Source organism: Octodon degus, unplaced genomic scaffold (genome assembly GCF_000260255.1).
Source record: "Octodon degus isolate 3935 unplaced genomic scaffold, OctDeg1.0 scaffold00043, whole genome shotgun sequence".
Lineage (NCBI taxonomy): Eukaryota > Metazoa > Chordata > Mammalia > Rodentia > Octodontidae > Octodon > Octodon degus.
Genome location: NW_004524619.1, coordinates 5579002 through 5598277, shown reverse-complemented (window position 1 = coordinate 5598277; position 19276 = coordinate 5579002). Strand labels below are relative to the sequence as shown.

The 19276-nt window shown below is 38.2% G+C and overlaps 1 protein-coding gene across 4 annotated transcripts in view; it reads right to left on the bottom strand.

Moving 5' to 3' along the window:
- Dnah12 (dynein axonemal heavy chain 12) overlaps nt 1–19276 on the bottom strand; it is a 186845-nt gene that overhangs the window by 28886 nt on the left and 138683 nt on the right. For all 4 annotated transcript variants that reach the window (XM_023715784.1, XM_023715785.1, XM_023715786.1 and 1 more), the window contains exons 41-46: nt 13318–13617; nt 12569–12747; nt 11611–11803; nt 6385–6546; nt 4396–4590; nt 1130–1263 (exon numbers count right to left, since the gene is read on the bottom strand). In XM_023715784.1, coding sequence (XP_023571552.1) covers nt 1130–1263; nt 4396–4590; nt 6385–6546; nt 11611–11803; nt 12569–12747; nt 13318–13617 — 1163 coding nt within the window. The remainder of the gene's footprint in view (nt 1–1129; nt 1264–4395; nt 4591–6384; nt 6547–11610; nt 11804–12568; nt 12748–13317; nt 13618–19276) is intronic.

Sequence of the window (19276 nt, the reverse complement as noted above, 5' to 3'; positions counted from 1 at the left end):
AAAAAAAAAAATTAGAATGCAGGCTTTAGAGGCATCTATACCCAATGAATCTGCTTCCCCTGTGAATCACCACCCAGTGCCTCAGTAGCAACGTTTGATCTATAAAACCTACTGCTTGGAAGTGGTTCTTGTGGGGGTTTTTTTGTTTTGTTTTTTTTATGAATTTAGGACAGGGTCTACAAGATATACAGGTCTTGCTATGTAGATCGGACCAGACTCATAGTGATTCTCCTGTTTTCAGCCTCCCAAGTGCTGGGATTACTGGCGCGCACCACTACACCCAGGCTCAGTCACCAGCTCAGCACGCCCTGGGGGTGGGGCCAGCATGGCACATGGGGGATCAAACCCCAGTCGCTGCCCCTGCCTAAGCAGGTGCTTTAGTCCACTGAGCTATTTGGCCATAGGTCCTGGTGTTAAACATAGGACCTTCACACTCAGCTATTGTCCTTAGTAGCACATTTTTAAAATTTTGAGACAAGGTCTTACTCAGTTGCCCAAGCTGGGCTTGAACTTGGAATCTTCCTGTCTCAGCCTCCCAAGATGCTGGGATTGCAGGCATATGCCAGCAGCTCCAGCTGAAACTTGCTAGTTTTAACCACAACTGATCATACTACAGCTGAGTATTGGACACAAACAAGGCTAATCATATTTTGGAGTAAATCTGGAGTAGGGAGCTAGAAATAGTTTGTCAGTGCCTGCATTTGAAATTGAAGGAGTAAAAACAAAAGCTAGGAGGCATCTAGCTTGCTCCAAATGCACTAGGAAGCATAAAATTCAGTCTGCAAAGAGAAAATATGAGCAGATACCTAGGAAAAAGGAGAGATGAAAAACAGAAAAAGCATTTCTGGGTTCCTGATGGCATTGTAACTCCTGCTTCTGGTCACTGCTGAGCTTGAGCTGCATTCTTTGCCTTAATCTTTGTTAACATCAAAGTATCTTTATATTAAATTCCCTCTTTTGTTAAATCTAGACCAAGTAGATTTCCATTGCCTCTAGGCTGAAGATCTTAACTAAATAAATGATGAGAAAGATTAAGAAGACATAATGTCATATTAAATTTGGGGACTTGCACAGAAAGAGATGATTTAAAATATAGGGCATTAATGTAATTTTAAAACTTATTAGTCACCTGTCCGAAAGATCCATGATGGAGGTGTGGAAGTGTTTACAGACTGGAATGACCTCTTGTCGTTCAACCTCAGTAAGCTCCAGTGTTTCTAAGAATTTTACTGCTACAAGTTCAAGTGCATCTTCAGGCCATGGCTAAAAATGCAAAAAAGAACAATTTATGAAACTTATGGGCAATGAGATAGCTCAGCGAACTAAGCACCTGCTTAGGAAAGCACAGGGACTGGGGTAGCATCGCATGCTGCACTGGCCCCACACCTGGGCACACTGAGCAGACCACCAAGTCCGGGTGAGGTGGTGCACACCTGTAATCCCACCACTGGGGAGGCTGAGACAGATTGAGTCCGATCTGCGTAGTGAGACCCTGTGCCAAATACATTTTTAAAAAGAAATTTACTACAAGTAGTCCCAATCCAATTATACAAGTGACTTCTTATGGGGGAAGAATTTAGGGTTGAGAAAATTAAATCATTAATGGAGAAAACAGAATTCAGATGACTGAAGTCACAATATATTAGATCTACAAAAAACCCTAGTATTTTAAAACATTAAGATGAAAATTAGGGATAACATATTATAAAGGAAAGGTTACTTGTCAAAGATATATTACACTGCTTTCCCAATTCTTCCACTTGGACAACTGTTAGGCATACCAAACTTAGTATGTCAGTGGCAGAAGATGCTACTGGTGGTTATCTGCCCAACATATCCATTAGTCCCTTTTTCTTTAGGACTCCAATTTGATTTTGTAATAGAAATATTCCTAGATAGCTGGGCATGGTGGCTTACTAGTGAAATCCCAGCACTCAGGAAGCTGAGGCAGGAGAATTGCTGCAAGTTTGAGTCAGCTTGGGCTACATAGTGTGTTCAAGGCCATTGTGGATTACATGGTGAGACTATGTCTCAGGGAGAGGGAGGGAAGGAGGGAGGGAGGGGGATAGACTGCATTTCTCTCTCTCTCTCTCTCTCTCTCTCTCTCTCTCTCTCTCTCTCATAAGATACAAAAAAAGATGTATAATCTTACAGGATAAATCTAGGGTAGCTACAGGGTTCCTTGATTTTATAAACTCATCCATGTCACTGATGATCCAGATTCTTTTTTTTTTTTTTTTTTTTTTTTTGTATTTTAGGGAAGGGTCTACAAGGTGTTCAGGGTCTCACTACTAGATCAGACTAGTAGTGATCTGCCTGTTTACAGCTTCCCAAAAGCTGGACTTACAGGTGCATGCCACCACACCCAGTCTCCATTGCTCTCTCAGTGCACCCTGGGGGCGGGGCCAGCACAGCAGACCCAGGGATCGAATCCCAGCCCCTGCGCCTGTGCCTGCGCCTGCGCCTGCTTGCAGGCTCTTTAATCCGCTGAACTATTTGGCCAGCCCTGAAGATCCAGATTCTTTCCTACCTTTTCTCCATCGCTCTCAGTGCACTTTATTTCTTCCTTGTGCTTGTCCCATTGTGATGACAAAACAAGAGTCATAGCTATAGGAACCACATCCTCAAGTAACAGAGTTTGGACACACAGTCCTTGAGCTACCATTCAACTCTTTTTACACTGAAAGAAACTTTCCCCAAAGACCCCCAGCAAACTTGGCCAGGGAAGACCTTGGCAAGAAGTGACTCATGCACAGGCTCATGTAAAACCATACTAACAAGAAGGGTAAAAGCTCCAAAAATGACTAGACCCCATGATTAAATTCCTGTGATTTATCTAAAAAAAAAAAATCAGAATTCTCTCATCAAGAGTTGGTAGAGGGCTGGGGAAATGGCTCAGTACAATAAGTGCTTGCCTGACAAGCACAAAGACCTGAGTTCAATTCCCGGTTCCACAAAAAAAAAAAAAAAAGAGAGAGTTGGTAGAAAATGGGTGCTGCACAGGTAACCAAGAGTAGCTCTCATGCTACCATAAGTGAATATTCATCCAATCAGTGAAAAGCCTGAATTGAACAAAAATGTTGACTCTCTTCCAAGAAAAGAAAAAAAAAAGTAAGGGGGAACTCCTCCTGTCTACCTGCCTTTAAGCTGAGACACTGATGTTACTGCTGACTTCAAACATGAAGTGAAACATCTGCTCTCCTTGACCCTGATGACCTTCAGGCTGGAACTAAGCCATTGGTTCTCCTGGGCTTCATCGTTGCTGACCACACATCTCAAGCGCTTAATTTTTTTAAAAAATTATTTATTTATTTTTTTGGTGGAAATGGGGATTGAACTCAGGCCCTTGTGCTTGCCAGGAAGCACTTATTCTACTGAGCTATCCCCTCGGCCCCTCAAGTGCTTAATTTTCAATCATTTAGGTTTTTTCTTTTTCTTTTTTCTGGTACCAGGGATCAAACTTGGAACCTTGTGCTTGCCAAGCAGGCGCTTATACCACTGAGCTATCTCCATGGCCTGCAGGTTTAATACTTGTCGCTCCATAATCACATGTGCCAATTCTTCATAACAAATAAGCTGGTATATGTGCCAGGTGTGGTGGTGCACACCTGTAATCCAAGCACTCTGGGAGGCTAAATCAGGATTGCAAGTTTGAGCCCAGCTTGGGCAATTTAATGATTTAAGAAGACTCTGTCTCAAAATAAAAATTAACAAAGTCTGGGGATGTAGCTTAATGTGAAGCCCTACGTTCAACCCCCAGTACTGCAAAAAAGTTAAATGAATAATAAATATATTTATATATAAATCTTAAAAGGGAAAAACTGTTATCAAATGTGAAATTTATAATAGGCAAAAGTCAATAAAAATTACCAGAAATTAATTTAAATTAAACACATATAAGATTAATATGGATGTGACTATATATTTTATAAACATATTTAAGATTTTCCTGTTGCTTTTTTATACTGCCCTTTGGATATCTAAGTCATTTTCATATTTCAGAAATTTACTATCTCTGTATATATGCCTTTTCTACACCAACATTATGACTCTTTTATATAATTTTGACTGCTGGTTGCCTTTTGTACAGGGTCTCACTCTGCAGCTCGGAGGCGGGGCCGGCACAGCATGAAGTGCTAGGGATTGAACCTAGTCCTTGGGCTTGCAAGGCCGGTGCTTAGGCCACTGAGCTATTTCCGTAGCCCCTTGCTGGTTGCCATTTATGTCTTAAGAGTACAGAATCCTTGTGCAGAACATACAGTCTTACCTGTACCTGGTGTTGAACACTCTGCCTGTCACTATAGTAACGAATCAAGAATCACTTGTTCAATGTATATTATTGAGCTTAATGAAGGCAGTTCCAAGAGTTAGCTGCTACCTCCCAAGTTTACAAACCTGAAACCAGTCAATGGTACAGCAGTTGATGAGAGATGGGAACTGTCTCAACCGATTTCGAAAGGCATCTCCAATGGGGCTAAAGGCCACTACAACATGAAGGTTATCTTTGCAGCGATTCACAAAGAAAGCAAACAGAGCTAAAGGACTGAGCTCATCATGCTTATTGCCAGCCTGAGCTACTGGGCGAACACCCTAAAAAATATAAAAAATAAAGACTGTATAAATGAAATAGGTTGGTTGATGAGTTTAGTGAACACTAAAACATAAAATTCTATTGCTTCTCATAAATATCTTTAAAATTTTGTTTTTACATCAATACAATGGCTTTGATATCATTTTCCTTACATAATCTCTTCTAACTATAATTCTACACTTTGAAAATAAATGCTTACCTAGCATTTGCCTTATAAATATAATCGTAAAAGCTTATCAGCTTGAGTACAGGTCTATAACTCAATATTGTGTTTAAGAGGAAAGAAACACTAAAATGTCCTTCTGTAAGGAACAAAAAAGTTATACCACAGTGTGTAGCATGTGGTCTTTGTTACATTTTAGAGCACACAGGTGCTAACTGGGGGTTGTGGTGTGTATCTAGAGCCCCAGCTACTGAGAGAACAGGGGCAGGGTGGCCTGAGCACAGGATTTGGAGGCAGCTTGAGGAACACGGAGAGACCCCATCACACACACAAAAAAAAACCCACATAGCTGTATATAAAATATACTAGTGTAAAATGGAAATAGTGATGCAATGGAAAAACTTAGCAAAAATTATAGGAAACAAAAGACAAACAACAGATAAAGTGAGCCGAAAAGCTAGGGACTACTCTGCATGGTATTGTTAAGGCTAAATTTCCCCTACAAATTAGAAAAGTCACCATTCATTCGTAGTTTTGCCACATTCTTGACATCTCTCCCAAAAGCAAAATGTCATTCAGCTTCCCCAACGCAGGCCATGAACTGGTAGTGCACCACTGACTGTGGGCTTGCGAGTGCGACCCAAGTGGTTTACTGTGAGGTTTGGTTCATGTATCTCACAGCCACCCTACACAGGAGGAACTATTACATGTGCGCTTGGCCCACGGAAGGCAAAAGCAGGGTGCCTGCCAAGATAAGTCACCTCCCCGCAACAGTCGGAGTGGAGGCAGAGAACGAACCTCCCAAGTGTGAGACTTGAGCCTCCCAAGTCTTAAGACTTGACAAATTTGCCAACCAGTGATATAAATCATAGGCTAATCAATTAGCATTAATGTTATTTTTTATATCAACTTAAATGTTTTAAAATTTTCTTTATACTTTATAAAACATACTAAATATTACCAAACAGGAAAAACAAGCTGCCATTATGATGAAAATAGGAGTTATAAAATAAAAATTCTGTCTCATAATCAAGTTGTTTCTGCAAACCCAACAAAATAAAAGATTTATTAGTGTGAACACTTAAAAAGCCCTCAATAACACATTACTAATTCATAGCCTGTGTTTTAGAAGGAGAAAAAAATTAACCCCAAATTATGATGAATTTAAACTAGCATTACACAAGCTGAGCATGGCAGTGCATACCAGCAATTCCAGTACTCTGGGAGGCTGAGGCAGGAGGGCCACATGTTAGAGCCCAGCCTAGGCCATTTAGTGACTTAGCAAGGCCTCATATCAAACTGTAAAACTATAAAAAGGCTCTTGATAGAGCTCATTGCCAGAACCTTGAATTCAATTTCCAGAACCACACATATACAAAAAATATAACCTTTCTAAGGAGGCTGTGGATATAACTCAGTGGTAGGGCACTTGCCTAGCATGCACAAGACCCTGGATTCTTCAATGCTCAGTCTTGCAAAAGTAGATAAAAAATACAATTCCCCAGGACTGACACCAAATGAAGTAAACATGAACAACTGTACAAGCAACATTTATCCTGAATAGTAGAGAAATAGCTTTAAAATAAGAAAATTCCTCTGCTGAGAAGGGCGCTTCCACAAAAGCATTTACCTCCATCACTTCCTGTTTTTCATCTGCTGCAAAAATGTTAGGCACTTCTCCAGTATTGAGCACACTGTCAATATCTTCTAGAAAAGCTTCCTCTTTAATCTGAGTGTCTGTGATGAGAAAGACTGTCTTCTGGCCTCGCACACCCACATTTTTCAACAGACCCTTAAAGTAAAAATGTTATAAGCAGAATGTGGTAGACTTCTGTTGGTTTTTCTTTCTTTTCCTTTCCCTTTCTTTGACAATACTTTTCTTGAAGGTTACTTTGATTCTGGTGGGGCTATCACTTAAGGTCTATTTCCCCTGTCCCTTACATGAAAGATACAAACTGTTTGGTTTTTCCAAGTCCCAAAACAAAACCATTGGTTCAGAAGGCGGCATGTGATTTAGCACCTAATTATAGTGCTATTTCAGGAACTCTGCAGTTCCACAGGAAGAGAGCAGGGAAGAAGCTAGAGAGAGTAAAAGCACAGGATTAGGGCTGGCAAGATAACTTCATGGACTAAGCACCTGTTTAGGGAAGTACAGCGACTGGGGTTCAATTCCCAGCACCACATGCCCTGCTGGCCCTGTCTCTGGGCGTGCTGAGCCCGCCACCAAGACCAGGCATGGTGACACACACTTGTAATCCCAGAACTTGGCAGGTTGAAAACAGGATCACTAGGAGTCCGATTTATGTAGTGAGACCCTGTGCCAAATACATAAATATTTTTTTAAAAAAGAGAGAGAAAGGATTGTGACAGAGATTTTTTTAAAAAGGGTTCCAGAAAATAGCAAAGATAAAAGCTTCTCTATTGATTAGAATAAAAGCATACACAAAACCACAAAGAAGGTAAGTCCCAAGAAAAGGTTTGCGAGGTCTCAGTTCTCTGACCCGGTGGATTGATGAAGGTCTTTCATGCAACTGCATGAAGGCCAGTTGCAAAGAGTAGAAGTAGCTCCTGTTTCAAATGCCCAAATCTCAACATAGTGTGTAAAGAAACACAGAAACATAGTCCAACCAAAGAAACAAGATAAAAGTCCAGAAATAAACCACAGGAAGATCTATGAAGATCTATGAAATATCTGATAAAAGGCCTTAAAATATTTGCTTTAAGGGTGCTCAATGAGCCCAAAGTAGCCATAAGCAGACAATTAAACTAAACTAGGAAAACATGAGAATATCAACAAAAAAATAAAATAAAATATAGCCTCTTTCAGGTCCTCCCTTTCAAGATGACAGAAAAAGAAAGAAAGAAAGAAAGAAAGAAAGAAAGAAAGAAAGAAAGAAAGAAAGAAAGAAAGAAAGAAAGAACGAGCGAGCAATGGTTGTGCCCAAAAGGGCCGCAGTCATGTGCAGCCTATTCGCAGCACAAACTGCACCCGGTAAGTACTCAAGGACAAGGCCATGAAGACATTTGTCTTTTGGAACACTGTGGAGGCCACCACCGTCAGGGGCATTTTCGAAGTCAGTGTCTTTGATGGCTATATGCTTCCAAGCTGTATGTGAAGCTGCATTACTGTGTGAGTTGTGCCATTCACAGCACAGTGGTCAGGAATCGATCTTGTGAAGCCCGCAAGGATGGAACTCCTCCACCTGGCTTTACACCTACTGGTGCTGCCCCATGACCTCCACCAAAGTCCATGGAAGGGGAGCTGGGTCTTAATGAACTGAAGGAAACTATCTTGAGAAAGAAATAATACATTGAATGTTATACTGAAAGAAAGAAAGAGGGGGGCCGGGGAGATGGCTCAGTGGAATAAGCACTTGCCTGGCAAGTGCAAGGGCCTGAGTTCAATCCCCGGTTCCACCAAAAAGAAAGAAAGAAAGAAAATATAACCAAATAACCCTGTACAGCCGAAAAAGTACAATAATTCTCTAAAGGATTCAACATTAAAATTGATCAGGCAGTAAAAGTTCAGCTAACCTGAAGGTAAGTAATTTAAAATGAATGAGGTGGGGCTAGGGAGATAGTTCAGTAGAATAAACGCTTGCCTGGCAAGCGCAAGGGCCTGAGTTCAATCCCGGTTCCGCAAAAAAATAAAATAAAATGAATGAGGCAAAGGAGCAGGTGGAATGCATGCCTGGCAACACTGAGGTTCTGAGTTTGATTCCTGGCAACTCCTGCCAAAGAAACAAGACAAACACAAAGACATATATTTGATAAAAGAATCAATTCACAGTGCTGGTGGTATAACTCAGTAGTAGAGTCACTGGCTAGTATATACAAGTCCCTGGGTTCAATCCCCAGTAATGGGGGAAAAAAAGTCATTGCTAGGAGTGGTACTGTGTGCCTTAATTCCAGCAGTCTGGAAAGGCAAACACAAGAGGAATGCAAGTTTGAGTCCAGTCTGGGTAACTTATTAATTTGCTGAGACCCCATGTCAAAAAATTTAAACAACAAAACAAAAAAGTTCTGAGCACGTAGCCCAGGTCCTGGGTTTAATGTTCAATCTCCACTAGTATCACAAAAATGAGAGATCAATTCATTGGAAAGATAGAACATTATAAATATTTATGAGTCAAAACTTCCTAAATACATGAAGAAACTTTGACAACATAGTGAGAATAAGAGACTTCAACACCAATATTTCAAGAGAATACAAGACAGAATTATTACTCAACGCCATAAACCAGTTGGGCCTAACAGATAACATGCAGAAAATCCCACCCATCATCAGCAGAGTACACATTCTTCTTAAATTCAAAATAAGTTGCACATGAAATCTTCTGTAGTACAGAGCACATGGTTAGCTATAAAACAAGTCTTAAATTTTTAAAAGCTGAAATTATAGTGTCTCTTCCAGTCACAGTGAAACAAAACTAGAACTCAACACTAGAGGAAAATTAGGAAATCCACAAATACATGAAAATTAAACAGCACATTACTAAATACTTACTGGGCCAGGAAAAAAAAGTCACAAGGAAAATCTGAAAATATTTTAAGACAAATGAAAACAAAAATACTGCATACCAAAACTAATGTTTTATAGCAAAAGCAAGGCTACAAGAAAAGCTTACTGCTACAAACATTTATATTAAAAAAGAAGATAGCTCTCACATTGGCAACAGAATGCTATATCTTTTTAAAAATGTATTTGGTACAGGGTCTCACTATGCAGCTCGGACTTGTAGTAATCCTCCTGTTTCAGCCTCCCCAGCACTGGGATTACAGGTGTGCATCACCATGCCCAGCAGAGATAAATGAGAGGATAAAAAATAAATTAAAAAAATCAATTTAACTGAGATTTTAAAAAGTATTAACAACATTAACAAAACTTTAGCTAGATTAACCAGAGAAAAAGAGAAGACTCAGTGACTAAAATGAGAAATGAGAGTTCATTACAATCAATGGCACAGAAGAAATAAATAAGTTCACATAACAAACAACACAGAAAGACTTAGTAATATGCCCAAATAAGATAATTGACAAATAAATGACAATAAAAAAAAATGCTAAAAATCAATTTAACTGAGATTTTTAAAAAATAGTAACATTAACAAAACTTTACCTAGATTAGAAATTAAGACATATGTCTGACCTCAAAGTCCATGTTCTTAAAAAAAGTCCTGGGCCAGTGAGATAGTTCAATGGACTAAGCGCTTGCTTAGGCAAGTGCAGCGGCCAGAGTTCAATCCCTGGTACCACATGCTGCACTGACCCCACCTCCTGGGCACGCTGAGCCAGCAATGGAGTCTAGGCGTGGTGGTGCACGCCTATAATCCCAGCACTAGGGAGGCTGAAAGCAGGAGGATCACTATGAGTCTGAGCTGCATAGTGAGACCCTGCACACACACACACACACACACACACCCCTAAAAAAAAGTCCATGTTATGTTTTTTGCTACTATGAAGTGGTACATGAAGTATGCTGATTTCTAAATCTACTAGTTTATTTATAAGTAAATCAAAAGGGCCAGGAAGATGGCTCAGAGGAATAAGCGCTTCCCTGGCAAGCGCAAGGGCCTAAGTTCAAACCCTGGTTCTGCAAAAAAACCAAAAAACCAAAGTTGGTGCATGATGTACCACATGGGCTGGTGAGATGGCTCAGTGGTCTAAAGCAACTACTTAGAACAAGCTTAGCAAAGCACAGGGACCGCGGTTCAATCCCCCAGCACCACATGCCAGCCAGCCCCGCCCCCTGGTGGGCTGAGCTGGACACACACACACACACACACACACACACACACACATAAATAAATATTAAAAAAATAAGTAAATCAAAAATTTTCCTGTATAGTATGATCAGAAAAGGAAAGGGCATAAATTACTATTTTCACCAGGTATGGTGCTACATGCCTATAATCCCAGCAATTGGGAGGCTGAGACAGGCAGATCGCTACAAGTTCGAGGCCAGCCTGGGCTACATCAGCCCATATCATATAGCAAGACACTGTTTCCAGAAAAAGAAAAGGTAATATTTTCTTTTCCTTTCATGTTTATGTGGACCTCTTTGGTAGTTGCTTGGATTCTACCATTCCTTCCTTTAAATAGCCAAGAAAACAAAACAACAACAACAAATTTCGTTATGCTAATTTTTAGGATGCAAAACTTTAGTGTGTAAGTGCTAGAGAAGATGAATGCAGTATTTTCCTTCTTTTTCACTTTGAATGATCTCTTTACCGGAGTCTCTCTAGGACACTGCAGATCCCTACACACATAAGGGTGAAGCCCTGCCTGCATATGTGCTTTACTATTCTATTGGTTTATGGGACAGCAACAGAGGTCTGAAGAAACTATTAAGACAACATTTGCTACATCATCAGGTTCTCTTTTTTGAGGTGCCTGGATCAAATCCAGGGCCTTCCCCATGCAAGGCATACGTTGAAGCGCTGACCAGCATACCTAGCCCCTGAAATCTATACTTACCAATCAGATGGAAATCATGTATTTATCTGAAATTCATTCCCCTCCAGAACTATGATAAAATAGTTTTAATAGTGAGGATGACTTCCGTTAAAAAGCCTTACTCTTCCATGTACCACTTCCCTCAGCTTCCAGGGCTTCATCTGTGTAAAACACAGAGAAGGCCAAAGCTGGTGCATTGCCCTATTGCACCTATAGAATGAGATCAAGTTGGTAAAGCACTGAGGACACTCTTCAGTAAGTACACATACTAGGTGCTCAGTGAATGCCATTGTCCTCACCACCCACACACCTAGTACACGGCTCCATAGGTTGTTCTCCCATTACAGGTAAAAGAATGCACTATTGTCATTTTAGATGCTAGGTGCGCTCATAACTTTACCTTCATATCATCTCTCCATTCATTCATGCCATAGCTCTTAGAAATTTCTGGCTGGAAAATCTGCATTTTGGCCATGGATGTAGCCAGACGAGTTAAAGATTGACGGCCACTTCCTCCAAGTCCAACAAGCAAAGCATTTCCACCAGACTGCTTCAAAATTCTACATATTCTTGATAAATGTTCCAAGACATACCTGTCAAAAAAATCTTATTATCCATGACAGTTTACAATAATTGTTCTATTCACAAACAATTTGGTTTGCAAAAAGAAGTTAGGCAGAATTTTGCTTCTGTTCATGAACTCCACATTGGATGACGAATAGGAGTACAACCATCTTCCCCTGAATCACGGAATGAATTAAGTTCGTGAACTGAAGTACCACTGTACATGTAAATATGCTTACCACTTATTATATATACATTTATAATGGGATGTCATACTATCAATATACACAATAATTTTTTTTTAATTTTATTTATTTATTTATGTGTGTGTGTGTGTGTGTGTGTGTCCAGCTCAGCCCACCAGGGGGCGGGGCTGGCTGGCATGTGGTCTGGGGGATTGAACGGCGGTCCCTGTGCTTTGCTAAGCTTGTTCTAAGTAGGTGCTTTAGACCACTGAGCCATCTCACCAGCCCACACAATAAAATTTGTTTTAAAAAATAGAAAATAAAGCATTCAAAATAAGATTGTGCGTATATGTGTAGCAAAATATGTATGTATAGCAAAAGTTCAAAGAAACATGTGAGTTTCTTTTTACTTCTACAGGTTATGATGCAGGACACAGTGCGGGAGGATTGAGGACAACAGGGGACTAAAATTAAATTGTAAGTAAAAGTGTTTTACATCTTAGTATGATGATAGGTGTCCACATATTTTTCTTTATTATCTTTTTGTACATTTAAATATTTCACAGTAAAAATTTATCAATTTCAAGCATCAATATCAAATGTAGGTACCTGAACACGACGAGATTCATTCTTGTTTTGTGAGTTTGGTTATATTCATCTAAGCACTGATCTACAATGTCATTAAAGAGGTAAATATTTGTGATTTCAACATAAACTCTCTCATCTCCTTCAAGGTCAGGATTCATATAATCCCCAAACATGAGATTTCTTAAGTCTTCTTCAGTTATCTATAAAGCAAAAATCAACATATGACAAAACCTAATTTTTTTTCTAAAATACATTTTTTGAGCAGATATATTTATTAGGGGAAAGAAAGCTCCTATCTGAGAGAGGGACAGGAGAGGGGCCTGAGCATGTTGTCCCTTAAAATACATGTTTAACTGTGTAAAATTTTATTTTAGCCATGTTATAAGATGATTATTAGTTGGATAATTATTTTAAACATTAAGGTAGAAAATTATACACTTGTAAAATTAATAACTAAAAGACACTCTTCTGAAATAAAAGTTTTGATTGTTTTTTTCAGAAAATGGGGAATCATTTTGGGTAATTCTTATACATTAGGTAGTTATACACTTTAAATCTGTTACGTCACTTAATCCCTGTCATTCTTTAAAAACTTCTATGTTACATGTATTCCTCTGAACACTAATCTTATAATTAATACCTCTCTTCAAGAAAAGCTAAAGGAATATGTCCATTCAAAAGCAATGAGATATTTAAAAGTGTTAATTGTTACAATTCATGAAATTTTAATGTTTTAACTTGATATATTTTAAATCACTAAATATACTCACTGATTTATTCTCTTTCTTCAAATGTGAAAAGACACCATCAAATGATTCCTTAAAATGGTCCTTTGTAACAGTTTTAATTAATTTGAAGAGCCATTTTCGATCATCATCATTAATGAGGCGATCATAAAACACTCGGAGAACCTCATGCACAAATAGGCGGATCATAGTTTGCTTGCTGTCTACAGCATCTCTTTTGATGAGTAAACAACCCCGGATAACTCGTGAAAAATCACGCAAGTTGAAAGTATAATGAGATTTTGTGGGAGTGGGTAAAAGATTTTCCATGGATTGTTTATATATCTGTATAAAAATGAAACAGAAAAAAACAATGCTAACCAGAAAAGTTATAACAAATAAGATTTTAGGTATCCCTCAGATCATATCAGCTTGGTAAGTTGTATACTAGTAAGCTTCACATGACATATGTGTTTGACTTATAGCACTCAACTAGGCTTTAGGAAGTTGAAGAAATTCAATATTCCTTCAACTTGGATGCCACCCAAGTCAATTTTATTTCCAAATTTATTTTATTTTGCAGTTGTTTTATTTCATGATGACCTAAGATTAAGCAGTTAAAAATTGCAGTAAAAAGGGAAATTCGGTAACTCAGCCTCAAGTACACGAAATAATTTCCAGCTGACTACCATTAACTTGAAAGTCAATCAGGGATACACTTGTTAGCTTCCTCCTTTCTACTGAAGGAAGCACTGTACATGTCTCTTCCCATTCCATTACTTCTAAGAATCTCCTAACAGGCCTGAACAGCTCTTCATCAGAAGGCCGAGCTTCACAACAACTGATGGAAGTCTAAGAAACCTTTTTGAGCAATGGGGACCATCATGAACTATGTGACAATGAGGGATCAAGATCAACTGCTCCAGGACTCTGGGTTTGCCACATATGCCATTGTGGAGGAGGTAGTGGCAGCCATGATGGCAATGCCACATAAGGTGAGTGGAACAGTTGTGGAATCAAAGAGAGCAGTCTCAAGAGAAAACTGGCATAAAGCAGGTTCCCTCTTAACTGTGAAGATTCTCTTTGGTGGCATTATAGAAGATTAATAAGTCATCTATGAGATTACTTTGAACAATATGGAGAAATTGAAGTCACTGAAATCATGACTGAGGCAGAGGAAAGAAGAGGGGTTTTCTTTTGTAGCCTTTGACAACCCTGACTCTGTAAGTAAGACTGCCATTCAGAAACACCATCGTATTCATGGTCCTAATTGTGAAGTAAGGAAAGCCCTATTGAAGTAAGAGATAATTAGTGCTTCTCGACCCAAAGAGATTAAAGTAGTTCTGGAACTTTGTTGGTAGTACAAGTGGTTTTGTGCCAATGGAATTTTGGTCATGGAGAAAACTTCAGTGGCTGAGGTGGCTTTGGTGGCAGCTATAGTGGTGACAAATGTGATGGCAGTGGGAATGCCTACAATGGATTTGGTACTAATGGAAGCAATTTTGAAAGTGTTGCAAGCAACAGTGATTTTGATAAATATAATAATCTTCACATTTTGGATCCATGAAGGGAGGAAACTTCAGAAGCAGAGCTCTGGTCCCTATGAGGTTGGAAACTCAAGGTAGCTAGGGCTATTCCAAAGTAGCTTTGGCAGTTGCTAAATGTTTTAATTATTTCCAGCAAACAAATTTCAACAGAAGAGAGCCAGAAAATAATAGAGAAGCCACAGGTTACAACAGATTTATTCCTCAGTCATGAACATTAGCAGCTGGGTATAGCTGCTACAGAGATGACATACTAAAAAATAAATAAATAAATAAATAAAAAATTGTGTGTATGGGAAAAAAGAAAACGCTTGGAACTGTATTTGTGACTAATTGTATAAGTTATTTTAGTTTCTGTTCCATGGAAAGAGTAAATCATTCTAGCAAATAATTTTACTGTAGATGTTTTTTGCACCTACACTGTTGGTTGCTAAATATAGAAGTCTGATTGTGATGCTGGATAAATGTAGCTTTTAAAAAATGTGCTGTAAAAAGAAAAAATAGAACAAAAAAGAGAAACAAAGTTTTTGTAAATAAGGAGGGAGAGAGGGGTTGCAGGGACAGGAGAATAGAAAAAAAGAGAAGATATATCATGTGTAAGTACAAATTTCCTCTGACGAATGTTATCATTATGTAAATCTAAAATGTACCAATAAAACTAATTAAAAATTCAAATGTGGTGCATAAACTTAGTGTACTCTGAAGTAATTTTGATAAAATATTCTCAGCAATATGTAGTTAGAATTCCTTCAGGGTAATGCCACATTTGATTTGAAATTTTTAAAAACTAAAATTTTTAGGCAAAGACTTTTTTTTTTTAACAGAATCTTTGTTGTATAGGAGATAATACCAAGAATCAACACATGAGATCACATCAAATTAAAAGCCTTCTGTACAGCAGTTAAAACCATCAACAGGTGGAAGAGAAAATGTACAAAGTGAGAAAAAAATTCTACCCCTCAGACAAATGATTAATATGTAGAATATATAAAGAACTCCCCAAAGTTAGCCCCTCTCCAAATTAAAAGATCCAGTCAAAGAATGGGCATTTGAAATAAATAAACACACTTCAGATGAAGAAGTACAAAGAGCCAATAAGTATATTGAAAAAGCTCAACATTGCTGACCATTCTAGAAATTAAAATAACATTGACATCCAGGCATGGTGGTGCACTCCTGTAATCCCAGCACTCAGGAGGATGAGACAGGAGGATTTCTGCGAGTTTGAGGCCAGCCTGGGCTACATAGTGAGTTCAAAGCCAGCCTGGCCTACATAGTGAAACCCTGGCTCAAAAAATGAAACAGAACAACAGAAAGAACACTGAGATTTTTCCAAAAAGAATGGCTATCACTAAGAAATTAATCAATAACAACTAGAGAATCTGCAAAGGTAAAAATGAACCCTTCGTTATTACTGATGGGAATGTAAACTGTTACAACCACTATGGAAATCAGTAGGAGATTCTTCAAAAAACTAAATAGAAATTCCATTTGACCCAGCTATTTTCCTTCTAGATGTCTTTCCAAAGAATTAAAAGGAAAATATTTTTTTCCAAGGGCAATATTTTACCTTGTAGATGTTAACATTCTATACCACCAATATTTAAGAAAAATAGCCTAGGGGTTAAGAGACCTTATTTATATGTGAGTTAGTGAAATATTTGGTAGTTTGAATCAATAATATTGTCCAAAGGAATGCTAAATCAAATTAAAATCATTTTGTATTTTAAAAATACATCTATTACAGTATATAAACATGTTTATGAATCACAACCCATAATAACTGAATCTTGAAAGCAGCCTCTACGCCCATCAGTGGATGAATGGGTAAACTGTGGAGTACAACTCTGCCATAAAGGAGGTTAAGCATGAGTCATTTCTATGGAAATAGATGGACCTTACAATCATAATGTTAAGTGAGTAAATCAGACACAGGTTTAAACACTGCATGGCTTCTTTTATATGAAAAACTCCAAGTTAAAAACAAAAAAAATGAAACTAGTTATTGTAACCCAGCATGGATTATATATCTAAAAGCATAGCATGATTTGGGTTAATTGCTTTATATGTTTTTTGGTCTCTTAGTCTGGTTGTTATCTGTATTATGATTTTTAACTTTAAAAGATTTTATAAGATACATGAATCTGATGCTGGCAAAGAAGGGGACATGGTGGAAGAGAAGAGAAAAAAGGAATTGAGATGTGTTGTGCACAGATACCAATTCCCCACAATGAACACAATCTTTATATACTGCAAACATATGCTAAAACAAATTTTCAATGATTTTGGCACATCCTATACAGTATCTAAACTGAGTAATGGTACCAGGTAAAATGACAATTGTGAATGAGGCATGTCTATAATGTATTAACATATCTAATCAGTAAATGATTTAAGTTCTCTTGGAAAAAATCCATTTATTCTTTTCTTTCCCTTCTATTCTCTTAAGCTCTCTGTTTCTCTCTTCCATCTTAATTGGCATAATATGAAAATGAAGTGTATTTAAATATATATTCAATCCATCAAATGACAGTTAATATTCTCTTTTAGGAGAATTAAATCTTTATATTACAGCCTGATATATTATAGCCTTATATTAAATTAAATCTTTTATGACATAGTCTGATAAATAGAAAAACAAAAATTATATGTGTATGTGTGCTATAATTCTCCCCTGCCTCATTCTCTGCACATAACAGGTGTCTGGGGCTTCAAAGAATGGGGATGGAGAAGTCCTTTCTGCATCCCCTTATAGCTGATCAACTCCCCCCTTTCCAAGAGATGCCTGAAACAGAAATATACTTTATAAACATTTATCCTATATCAGAATAAATATGCTACCTCTTTTCTCAAATATTACAAATATCCTCCCAAAAGGGAGCACTTTAAAAAGATAAAACATAAAAAAAAGATAAAGTATTTGTGGAAACTCATGCAGTCATTTCTAGGGAGCCTTTCACCTCCTGTCCGGTATTCCTTATTTTTTCACTATTCCTTTTAACTTATGTGGAATAATTATTTTTCACTATTCCTTTTAACTTATGTGGTTTGACTTGCAAAAGTAATGTATTTATAAGATGCTTAAGAATGAGAAGTAAAAAAGGAAATTAATGAATATTATAGTTGTATCCTGACAACTAGGGAAATATATATGATATGGTAGGTACTTACACTAGATGCATTCCCTATAACAGTCTTGTGCAATAAGTATTATATTCCATTTTAGTGCTTTAAAAACCAGCCTATAGTTTTTCCTGTGAGCAGCCTGAGGTGACCTATGAAAACGGTTTGCCACTATCTCGACCCAGAAAACCCCACAAAATCATGCAAATCAAGAGGCTCAAATCTTTGCATTCACTTTAAGAACACATGTGAAACTGCCCAGGCATATCCGAAAGGCCACCAGGTGTCTGAAGGATGTCACATTAAAGAAGCAACACGTCATTCTGGTGTTATCATGGTAGAATTGGTAGGTGTGCCCAGGCCAAACAGTGGGGTTGGACACAGGGTCGCTGGCCCAAAAAGAGTGCTGAATTTTTGCTGCACACGCTTAAAAATGCAGAGAGTAATGCTGAGCTGAAGGGTTTAGATGTAGATTCTCTGGTGATTGAACATATTCAGGTGAACAAAGCACCCAAGATGCACCGCCGTACTTATAGGCTCATGGCTGGATTAATCCATACGTTAATGGCATACATTAATGGCATAATGGCAGAGCTCCCCCTGCCACACTGAGATGATCCTTACTGAAAAGGAACAAACTGCTCCTAGACCAGAGGAGGAAGTTGCACAGAAGAAAAAGATATCCCTGAAGAAACAAAAGCTAATGGCATGGAAATAAATTAAGCATAAAGTAAATACAAATAAAAATTTTTAAAAACAGCCTATAAAAGATCAAATCACTAGGTCCTACATTTAGAAAACAGCAGTCAACTTTCAACCCCAGTTAGCCTAATTTCAAAGCTTATAATCTTCCTATTCCTAAATCTTCTGAAGAACTTCACTGATAATGAAGGCCAAAGTAGATGACCAAGGTGGAAAAATGTTTTTTAAAAAGGGATGTTGTTATGGTTTGTGTCTACTTGTCCCCCCAAAACCTCATGTAAATTATGGAACAGACATGGCTGGAGAAGCAACAAGTGGCTTGAGGGGCGGGGCTAGAGAGGTGCGAACCTGGCGAGCCTGTGCTTTCTCTGAGAGGTGGGGAGGGTCATCTTGGACACGGCAGCGCCCCAGCCTCTCCTCCAGGGTCTTGAAACCTCAAGTAACTGTGTACTAAATAAACCTTTCCTTCCCTCATTTTGAGTGTTGGGTATTTGTCCCAGCAAGAAGAAGAAGAAAGAAGAAAGAAGAAAGAAGAAAGAAGAAGAAGAAAGAAGAAGAAGAAGAAGAAGAAGAAGAAGAAGAAGAAGAAGAAGAAGAAGAAGAAGAAGAAGAAGAAGAAAGAAAGAAAGAAAGAA